At 38.8% G+C, this 11,248-nt stretch overlaps 1 protein-coding gene across 1 annotated transcript; it reads left to right on the top strand.

Moving 5' to 3' along the window:
* The first annotated feature begins 122 nt into the window (after positions 1–122).
* Positions 123–9,662, top strand: CES2 (carboxylesterase 2). The gene is made up of 11 exons (XM_017832300.1): positions 123–277; positions 542–675; positions 2,224–2,377; positions 2,631–2,732; positions 3,538–3,636; positions 4,092–4,232; positions 5,345–5,425; positions 6,371–6,518; positions 7,141–7,290; positions 9,003–9,075; positions 9,192–9,662. The coding sequence occupies exons 1-11, from the start codon at positions 158–160 to the stop codon at positions 9,379–9,381; spliced, it is 1,392 nt and encodes a 463-aa protein (XP_017687789.1). The 5' UTR covers positions 123–157; the 3' UTR covers positions 9,382–9,662.
* Positions 9,663–11,248: the final 1,586 nt, after the last annotated feature.

Genomic DNA, 11,248 nt, shown 5'->3' with positions numbered 1-11,248 from the left:
CTGTGTATAAGTGACACAAAGTTCAAACACCCCATTGGGATTCAGCCTGTGGGGCAAAAGAGTGTTTTCTCTGTCCTTATTACACTGATGCTGTTGTAGTTTCATTATTAATAATCGTGCTTCCTTTCTTTTGGGAAGATGTCCTCAAGATCTGTCCATGTTGAAAACAGCTGAAAGAAACTTCAAAGAAAAACACATTCCTTTCCGAACTTCTGAGGACTGTTTGTATCTCAATGTTTACAGCCCTGCTGGTTCCAGCAAGAAGGACAAGTTACCTGTATGTAAACCATTGTACAAACTTGTGCAGTACAAAGTTTGCACCTAATGATTGCTCCTAAGAGTCTTAATTGCTTTTGAAAATGTGATGCTGCACTAGCAGAAATAATATTAGTATGTAAAATGTAAAATTCAAAGCCCACCAACCTAAAATTCAGTGTTTTGGTGCTTTGGAATTCTTAATTATCTAATGGTGTTTTCCTTTTTGAAATGAAATGTGCAAACCAGTGTATAAAAGTGTGTCTCACCCTTTTTTTTTCCTAAGGTAATGGTGTGGATCCATGGAGGCAACTTTATATTTGGTGGTGCTTCTAGGTATGATGGTTCAGCACTGTCAGCCTACGAGAATGTTGTGGTAGTAATAATTCAGTACAGACTTGGACTCCTTGGATACTTCAAGTAAGATCCCCTATTTCACTTTTTACAAAGTACTTCCTGTCATGTTTAAAGCATGGTAGTTTTGTTTGCTGAATCAGCTGAACTTCTATACCAGCTTCCCACTGTTACAGTGGTTTCAATATACATAATTCACTGACATCAGGACTTCAGAGCCTTAAGAAATGTCTGTAAATCCCAGTTGCATTGTCATTTGATTGCAGCCTGCTATGAAATCATAGTTGGGCTGATTTGGTTCTGGAGAGGATGTTTGTTCTTGCCTCTACTTCCATCCATTGGTGTGTAAAGCAAAAACTGATCCAGAGCAGAGGGCAGGGATCCCTCAGTGTAGGGGTGAGCAGACTGGAGAGATGAGTCAGGGGCGTAGGTGTGACTGTGGGTCAGGGACTGTACACACCTTCCTGGGCCAAATCACACAGAATGTTCTCAGTTGGAAGGGCCCCATCAGGGTCATTGATTGCAACTCCTGGCCCTCCACAGAACACAGTCCCCCTGTGCCCCAGAGGATCATCCAAACCCTCCTGGAGCTCTGGCAGCCTTGGGGCTGTGCCCACTGCCCTGGGGAGCCTGGGCAGTGCCAGCTACCCTCTGATTTTGATTTCTAACACCGAGTCACACAGAGCATGTCTCAAATACTACCCATATCTGTACTCCTAAGTGAGACACTTCAGTGCATCTTATCTCTTATTCACTGTAATGGTTTCTAGTGAATATTTGTAGTGTTGTGCCTTTGGTGCCTCTCAATTTTGTTCTCAACACCTCAAATTTCTGCTAAGCATGTCTCCATCTGTTTAACACAAAACAAGTAATGGTTTGATCAAAGACAAGTAACTGGGGAAACACATGAGATGTAATGGTTTCTCATGCACATGTAGCAGCTAATGACCTCTTTCTGCCGTGACCTCTGTTAGTAACTTGAGTAATAGCCACCCATTTTCTATGCAGAAGGTTAACCCCAGCAACCTCTCACTGAGCTCCTTGCTGTAGTTTCTTCCTGTGGCTCAAGTGAATTTTGCTTGATGTGTAAGCTGGTTATAGTGGATGCAGTTTGCTAACATCTCCTGTGAGATTTCTGTGTTGTTTTAACCTTATTTCACTCTGTGCCCTGCAGTCCTCATTGAGAACTCCTGCTAGGACTAGTGTAGGTACAGAGTGAGAGCAAAATTCTGTGAGACTAAGAGCTACAGCCAGCCAGCCAGAAATCACAGGACAGGGGTCTGCTGCCTCTTTTTCTATAAAACCTGAGCTAAGAAAAGTTGGTTTATGCCTTTCTGTCTTTCATAGCAATTACTTTATAAAAACTCTTACTCAGAAAGCTGCAAATATGTAAATTATAAAATTAATTCTTAGCTCCTACCAATTTAGAATAATACAAAAACTTAAGTTGTAACATCTATGATGAAATAAACCACTGGCAATGCATACTCCCAATCTGGTAACCCCCAGAGACATTCACCTGAAAGCCTCCATGATTTGTTTCAGAACTTTGCACAAAATTTACTTTATTCTGGTATTATTACTCTTCCTTGGCTTATAATGCTTCTCTTTCAGTACTGGTGATGAACATGCTCGTGGGAACTGGGCTTATTTGGATCAAGTAGCAGCTCTTCAGTGGATCCAAGGAAATATTGAACACTTTGGTGGAGATCCAGGATCTGTCACACTCTTTGGTGTATCTGCAGGATCTTGCTCCGTTTTTGCACATGTAGGCATACAGAAGATAAACTAGAAAGTAAAGTCTTTAAAAAAGTCTTCAAAAACTCATTTAGTGCAACATTTCATGCTTAACCTTATTTTTGACAGTAAGATTAACAGCACATTGTGCTAAGTCTGGAGACTTCCCCTGTAAGCAAATAAAAATGTGTAATTCCCCATTGAATCCAAGAGTCTAATCAAGCATAAAGTTATGGGATAAGGATGTTAATGTAGAATATTTTTTGTTCTTCCCTTCTTGGCAGGTTTTATCTCCTTTGTCTAAGGGTCTCTTTCATAAAGCAATATCAGAGAGTGGAATTCTACTTCCCCCCAGTAGAGATTTACTTCTTTCAATACATCCTAAGGTAGGCTCAGAGTTTTTGCATTTTAAACCCTTTATAACCTGAAATGGGATGTTTATATGTGATCATTTGGTTAGAAGAAAAAAGGGGAACATTTCATTGCATATTATGGAGCCAAGTTGATCAAGTCTGTTCTCACAGCATACCTGTTTATTTTCAATCTTGTTTGGTGTTAGAAATAGATTGTACAGGTATGTGATTATAATAGCTGTGGGCTGATGTGGGTATTTTCAGTTACCCACGTGCCAAGCAAGACAAATGTCCATTTTTATACACACTGTACCCTGTAGACTAACTATGACATTTATTATGGCAAGTTTAATAAGAATCCAAAAGAGGCATTCAGTTTTCATTGAACTGTGGTCTTTTATGGAGAGATTTTATGTGAAGTAAAGTGGTTAAATATAAAACAAAACAATACTTTCAAATAAAATTCCTTTCTATAAGTACCTTTTCATTTCTCTTCTTGCAACAGCAGGTGGTAATGTAAATATCTCAGAAATTGATTTTCTGAGTTTTCTTTCCTTATTTGGTTTATGCTATAATCTTGTATTTTCTCTAGATTAAAGTATGTTGTAGAACAGGGAATGGAAATATAGCAAGAAAGAGAAGTATACCAGAATGATTTCACTTTGTGTGTAGTTTCTGTATTTCTAGTAAAATAAAATATTTGAAGATCTGCCAAGCTCACCTAAATCTGCCCTTAAGTAAAACTATTTACAGTAGTGTGTATAATAATTTTCTGTTTATGAATCCCTTCAAGGCCACCTCACAGCTAACAGTCCTTGTCTTTGCTAACAATTTTCAGAAAATTGCAAGTATCTTTAAGTGTGACACGAGCAGCTCCCTCTCCCTGATAAACTGCTTAAGGAAGCTGGAAGCAGACCATATAATCTTCAACACCACGGTAGGTGAGACCCTGTGTAGAGTTACAGAGTATTTAATGGTGCACTTGCATTGCTCAGCCTCTGACCAGAGTTCATTGTTGGTCTGTTCCAAAATTGATTTTTCTGACCTTTCATCAAAGTACCCCCTAAATGTTGAAATATCACATAATTTCTCTCTGTCACAGCACCTGGAAAGTTGTGAGCAAGGCTTGAGCATATACTTACATACATTTCAATGTCAGTTAGAAGCAGCACAGAATCAGGAAACCATCACATTACTCCATACCTTGACCCAACCAGACTTGCATTTTATACTCTTGTGCCAAACTAGATCTATGTTACAGTGGCTGTAGACACTTAAATTTCTTAAAGCCCTTTTTTTGCACTTGGAACATTAAATGTGGACACCTTATATGACTTGAATTGAGAATACTATTAACAAGTGATTTGATCATTTCTTTTTCTCCTCCTTCAGGACGTGCCATTTCTGCCCATAGTTGTGGATGGAGTATTTCTTCCCAAGTCACCTGAAGAGATACTGGCTGGAAAAGAATTTAATGCAGTTCCATTTATGACAGGAGTCACCAACAATGAATTTGGCTGGAATATCAGATCTGTAATTTAATGATTATTCTTAATTTTTTTAAATGTTTGTTAACTGGTGGAGGCAACTCGAGAAGGTATTCTCTGGTAGGACAAGGCTTTGCATTGTTGGAAATACATACAAGGTAAACTTTGCTTGCATTAACTCTGTAGTGACCCAGAACCACAGGCATCCTTGGAACATCAACGCTGTACAGTATTTTCTTATCCTAAAATTTTAATCCCTCATCAAGGCAAAGAGAGGGAAAAGAATGCAACATTCAAGAGCATATTACTTAAAGTGAAATAAACCAAATCCTTTCCCTCACAAGGCACAGTAAGTCAGGGTTGATAAATGTGACGTAAAAATGTGACACAGCTTCCCCTGTGTGCCATTATTACTGTGCAAAAAGCTTTGCTTTGAAAATCTGCTCTGGGGACAGAGTATGGGGATGGTGCAGGTATCCAGCCCATTCTCTGTGCAGAAATTCTTTCCTGAACTCAATAGGTAACTCAAAAAAATGAGCAATTTGTTGTCAGTGCACAAAGGCTCAGGAGATGGATTTGTGTCCTCTCTTGTCCTCTTTTTTTTCATTTCCCAAGTATTCAGGTTATGTGTAGTTAATCTGAACCTGTAACAACTGTGTCTCTGGGAGTGTGCTGGTACTGAGTCCAAGAAGAACAGTGTAAAATCTGTTTTCATTTATTTTTCAGTCGGAAGAGTTGTTTTATGTAATGCTGTGAAAGAGGAGCAGCAGTGCCTTTGTTTCAAAGGGCTCAAACAATTGAACCAGACACAGAGGCTGCCAATGAGTTTTAAGATCTCCAATAACCCTGTGAGACAGAAGAAACTTTTTGCTTCAATTCTGCCCTAATTCTTTCTAGTCTTACAAGTTTCTTAATGTCTGTTGATTTAAGGATAAACTGCTTAGCATGAGTGGTTTATGTAGAAACCTTCACCAAGGAAACATTTGCTGCAGTAAATACAGGCTTTTCCAGGCAACTGCTCCATTGTGCTGCACTTTGGCCTATGATGCTTCAAAAAATAAACACCAGTAGTAAGAGTAAAGTGGAATAATGTAGTTCCAATGTTAAAAATAATGAAGTTGAATGGTGCTAATAACATTCTTTTTTTTTCCCGTGCAGCAATCAAAAATACCAGGTTTGAGGGAAATAGGAGATAAAAAATCAATTACTTCAACTTTAGAGTTTTTTCTACCAATGGTGGTAAGTACTGTTGCACTGATTTAATTTGAGAAGTGAATTTTCTTTTTCAAGCATAAAACAGATTTGAGTTATAATGTTGCTAAGAGTTGAGGTCATGTTATGCTTTGGGGAGAGTCCCAGCAAAGACAGGACTGGGGTGTTACCCAGAAATAGGATTGAGTCAGGCCCAGGATATGGGGAAATGTTGTCCTTTCTAGATTTCTGAAGCAACATTTTTATCTTACCTATTTGTATGTAGGATTACTGTAATAGTGTCCCTAATGCTCAGGTGTCTCATGGCTAATCTGGTTGATGGGTTTGTTTCAAGGCAGGATTTTTCAATGTGTTTACATGAAATGAAAAGCAGCTTTTAAAGGAGTTACTTTGCACTCCTAAAGTGTGTCTTCCAAGCAGCAAATTCTAACACTAAAAACCTACACTGTGTTCTGAGATCCAGCTGGTCTTGCCCTGTAGTCTAATAGTCCATAAATCTTTCAAGGTCTCAGAGAATTTACTTTTGTTGTTCCCATCTCTTTTCTCCTGAAGAAAACAGAAGCCAGAGGTATTATCAGGAAAAACTGCTGGATCTTTGAATCCTGTAGAGTTTTAAACCTGTATAAATCTGGTGCAAATTTGACCTGAGGTAGTGGGGGGGTTAGGGTGGTTTTTTTGTTTTTGTTTGTTTATTTTGGTTTGGTTGGTTTTGTTTAGTTTGGTTTGGGGGGTTGGGGGTGTTTTTGTTTTTTGTTGTTGGTTTTTGGTTTTGTTTGTTTTTTTATGTTGGTGTTGGGGGTTTTTTTCCTCCCAAAAAGTCTGAATAGGTTTTATTTCCCATCAACATGGGAGCTACCCTGAACCTTTGTGCCCTTGCAGAATCTCTGAAGTTAAAAAAATGACATTTTTAGCTGCTAATAGAGACAGTGATGATTTGTCTGTTTGTTTTCCTGTTTCCCTTTTGTCTCTTAGGATTTACCATCAGATTTTCTGCCCAGGATAGTAGATGAATATGTAGGAGACACAGAGGATCCTGCTGAGCTACGGGCCGGGTTTCTGGACTTGCTGGGGGATATGGCATTTGTCATGCCAGCCATTAAAGCCCTGAGTTATCACAGGGGTAAGCTAATGAGCAGCAGGAGGATATTCAAACCTCTTACTATATGTTGCATCAAATGATGTAGACACAAATCCTGTCATGTGTAGGCAACCCATCTTGAGATTCCTACTGGGAACTTGAGGATGAAGAATGATATAGGTCTGCAGGGTTGTGTGTGGTCCTTCATCTTTGTCCTAGTGTCTTGCACTGTGCTCATAATCACAATATATTGAGACTAGAGCGTGATAACACAGATAAATATTTGCTAACTGAACTACACAGGCTTAAAAATTAAAATATATCAAAGCAACCTTTGCCCTTTGGCCCACAGCTACTTCAGAAGTCAGCAGCTCTGTGGTCTGGAGATTTCAAAAAATCTTAACAAACCCTGCCAAGATACCCAGAACTGGAAATAATTTGGTGTTATTGTGGTTTCTGTAAGTTTTCCTGTGGTGAGCGTCGACTTTTTTTTTTTTTTGTGAGTTTTTAATTTTGAATTAAAAATGTACATATTTGAATGTGACATTACATTAGAAATGTGGCCAGTATAAAGCTTTGGGCATGTTTAAAGTGGTATTTTAAACAGCTGATGTCAACTGTACTTTATGCATCTCTTTAACTCTCTAAATGTTACATTTTCTAGAGTCTGGAGCCCCTACCTACTTCTTTGAGTTTCAGCACCGCCCCAGTTCATACTGGGACAGCAAACCAGAGTATGTGAAGGCTGACCACGGGGATGAAGTTGGCTTTGTCTTTGGAGGACCCTTTCTGGCAGGAGAAATTCAGCTGTGCAGTAAGAAATAGTCATAAATGTTTACATAGAAATTAGTTTTGTAACTGGCATTATTACATATTTTAATCAGACTAAAGTACCTCTATTAACAGTGAGACCAAAGCATGACCCTTTCTCCTGTAGAATTTGTTTTACACTATTTGTCTTCCCCAATCTGTCAGGTACAGTTTGCTCATTCTGAAGCACAGTAAGTTGTACATATTGTTAACAATTTAGCCAATAGGACATTTGCTAAAAAACTCACTGCCATTAGACCAGCATTGTGCATGAATTTGCCAAATAGCTTTGGCTGAAAAATAAACTGAAGGAAAGATCAATTAAGCTTGAAGGGGATTGGCAGAGTGCTTGGGCAGCAGGAAATCTAGATATCTTCTTTTCCTGAGGAGTTCAAGGTAGTGTCTCCTCCTTCCCAGGAAATCCCAGGGGCTGTCAGGCTCCAGGGAATGGGGGACTTGGTCTCTTTTGCAGATACTGTTCCAGTTGTGTTCAGAGCAAAGCTTGGGACTGCAGTGTTTCATTTTCTGCAGGAAGATCTAATGCTTAGATTAAAGACTATTTTTCCCCATGACTCAATTAATACATAAGCATTTTATTCAAAATGGAACCAGTCCACTGCAGGAGGATTAAGGGTGTAGTCCTAACATTCTCATGAGATTTGGGAAGTTCCTTCAGGCAGAATCCCACATTGATCCATTCCAAATGAATTTGCCAATCACTGAACAGTTAAGATACACGATGCCACATCCTAAGGAATATTGTGAATCCAGCAATATGCTTTAATTATATATGCCTAAAACAATAATACTCAGGATGGTGTATTTTCTTTCCCATGAAACCAATTAGGACAGATCTTATTTTGACAGAGAAACACAGAAATTCTACTTATTTTAAGTGAATTCACAATTTTTTCTGCTGTTATTTTTGCCATTTGAACGGTAGTTCATAGTCTGTTTCAAAGTTTACATAATTGAAAGTCCTTCCTTTTACTCTATTGAACTTTGGAACAATCCAGCTATGTTGTAAAACCCTTTGTTAATCTGTTACTAGAGCCTTTTGATTTGCTTATATTTTATATTTATTTTTTTACTTACATACTTGCTACACTAGGAAACACTGTACAGTTCATTTCCTATTTGCCTGAATTTACCGAGGGCAATAAGATGACAAATATTTTTCTTAATGTGTGGAGATGCACTTATAATTAATAACACACTGCAATTATTTTCCCCTGGTGATACAGTGGGCTTGTGTGTCACTGGATATAAATGAATATTCTTGAAGTGCTGAGAAATGACATCACCTCATATCAGAATGAAGAAATCTTTGCCTCATCATGCTCTGAATAATAGGGAGGATTTCAGTCCCACAAAGCTGGAATGAGATCCAGGAAGCTAAACCATGTGGCCCATTTCTTGAGTTGTACTGGCAGAACACATGGGGGTTTTTTTGGTTCTGCTTCCGGTTTCTGGGAAAGCTACAGGCACATCCTCTTGTTTCCTTGTTCCCAAATTCCCTGATTGTAGAATAAGGATAATTATGTCACTCAGGAAGAGCTGAAATCTCGTGATGCTGCATTACTGACGTTTTGCAGGTGTCGTGTCTCTGTTGCAATTGAGAAGTTGTTGTAGCATTTTCACAGACAGAAATGCTGCTCCTGTAGTAGTAATGTCTTGATTTTGCCACACATAATAACTTTGTATTTTGCCTTTCAGGTGAAGTTACAGAGGAAGAAAAGAACCTCAGTAGAACTCTGATGAAGTACTGGGCTAACTTTGCTCGAAATGGGTAAGAATCATGAGAGGCATGAGACATTAGTGCTCTATGCTGACTTCTGGGATTGAACTTCCCTGTGCCTGAAAAGGGCATTCACTCTTTCTTTCTTTCTTTCTTATTGTTTACAGAAATCCTAATGGAGAGGGTTTGGTTGAATGGCCATCTTACAACCTAAATGAAGAATACTTGCAGATAAATCTAAAACAAAAGAAAGCCAGGAAGTTGAAAGAAGAGAAGGTGAATTTCTGGAAAAAGCTGATGCTGGAAAAGGCAAATAACCAAAGAATGGAAAACAAGAAGGTTAATTCAGAGTTATAATTTACAGTCTAAACATGCACACAATATGCAAGCTATTAGGATAGGAAAAGAAATTACTTAAAGTTATTCTGAGGAAAAATTCTGTTTCCCTGCTTTTCGTCTTTTCTTCACAGTTGTCATACTTGAAATTATTCGTTGTAATAACTCCAGTTGATCCCTCACTTGTTAAATACAGCTACCACATTTCCCCAGTGCTCAGGTTTTTCTGTCACTTCCTCATGACTGAAGACAGAATGTAGCAGCAACACTGTTTTAATAAAATGAAATCAATGAAGACCCAATTTGCTACTAAAACTGTCTTCTGATGTTAAATGTGTCAGTGGTGGTATAGAAATTTTGGTGTGCTGTAGATACAGAAATGTCCTCTGTGGAAAGAAAATGAAACTACAGAATGTTCTGCTTTTTAGGTTGGTTTTATAACAGAGACAGTATGGTTCTGACTGTTGTGGTACGTGTCTGTCATAGTAGTGCTGGGATTAAGACTTCTCTCAAATGTTAGAAAAGGGAGAAATGTTTTAGAAATTCCTCCTAAGCATCTGCCCCTCCTCCTTTGTTTTATCTAACATGCCTGGCAAGGGGAATATATTTCAAAATAGAGTTGATAGATTTTCATTGCACAAACCCCTGAGGTCCTGCCCCACTCCCTCTGAAAGGAGATAAACCAGGCAGCATTGAGTGCATGTTCATCTTGTGTGTGCAGAGAAGTGCAGTAGAACTGACTTCCCCCATGCTAAAAATACATCACAGTGGGAAATGTCAACAGATTTTGCTGATATCTGCATAGAGATGAGTGCTCTGTCTCATCCCAGAGACATCCTGCTGTGAGTTTACCACATGCTAAAGAGAGACTGTTAAAGCTGTCCAAGCTTCTTAGACTCCAGCTCTGTTTTATTCTCTGTAGCTTCATTGAACACTTACTAGGGGCTGTGATAGTTGTCTATTTATTTTTTTTTAGCTATTGGAATCAAGAAAGGCAGCAGTGCATTGAAGTACAAAGAGCCAAAGGTCATCATGTGGCAGGATTTTTTTAATTGACCCCTGACTTAGGAATTATTCACTGATTGAGGGTAAGCTGCAAAATGTTATCTCTTAAATACCAAGCAGGACAAGAATTGCCCTCTCCAGGTAGGTAGCACTGCTGCAGATTCTACAAGTCTAGTCTGTCACTAGAGTAAGAGTTTCTACATTTGCAAAGCAATTAGGTCATGCTTGCAAATCCATCAAACTATCTACAGACAAGGCTGTCAGGACCTAAAATCCTATTTTTTATTATCTTATTATAAGTGAGATGGGCAGAGTTTGCAGAAACTGGTTTGCACACATAATATTTGGCACACAGAACGGCTGATTCTCCAGGCCTGTGGGTGGGATATGGACTGAGAATTTTTGCAGAATGGGTACTTGGGAGAGAAGTAGTGAGTAGAACAAAGATTGAAGAAAGTAGTAATGAAAGGGGAAAATAAAAGGAAAGTAAATAGGAAATACAGAGTTTACTAAAATCAGTAAGGATCAAGACACATAAAATAAATTGTTTATGGAAATAAATAAAGTTTGTTACAGCAAAAGGAGAAAGCAGCAAGCAGAGTAAACAGTATTTGGCTTTGCAGCAAAGGACTCCTCCTGTAGTTTGTGGGTCACAAGTGAGGTGAGACTGTGCATGTCCATCTGAATGAAAGCTGAGTCACAAGGAGGGATTCCTCTAGTTCCACCTCTCATGGAAACAGTTTTCCTTAGCCAAGAACCAAAGCAGTCCAAGGCAAGTGGAGATACAGAATCTGCAACAGCATCTGGGCAGGCAAACAGGACTGCAGTTTCCCACTGTGCAGTGCTGCTGCCCTTGGCATCTCAGGAACCTTTATCACACAAA

Source organism: Lepidothrix coronata, unplaced genomic scaffold (assembly GCF_001604755.1).
Source record: "Lepidothrix coronata isolate B3197 unplaced genomic scaffold, Lepidothrix_coronata-1.0 Scaffold200, whole genome shotgun sequence".
Taxonomy (NCBI): Eukaryota; Metazoa; Chordata; class Aves; order Passeriformes; family Pipridae; genus Lepidothrix; species Lepidothrix coronata.
Note: the sequence above shows the minus strand (reverse complement) of the source record. Positions and strands in the feature narration are given on the sequence as shown.

Excerpts from the sequence above, each read along its gene's own strand:
- CES2 (XM_017832300.1), top strand. The coding sequence starts at position 158 with ATGTTGAAAACAGCTGAAAGAAACTTCAAAGAAAAACACATTCCTTTC. Across the intron at positions 2,378-2,630 it reads CTTGCTCCGTTTTTGCACAT|GTTTTATCTCCTTTGTCTAA; the intron begins GTAGGCATACAG and ends CCTTCTTGGCAG. Across the intron at positions 5,426-6,370 it reads AGTTTTTTCTACCAATGGTG|GATTTACCATCAGATTTTCT; the intron begins GTAAGTACTGTT and ends TTTGTCTCTTAG.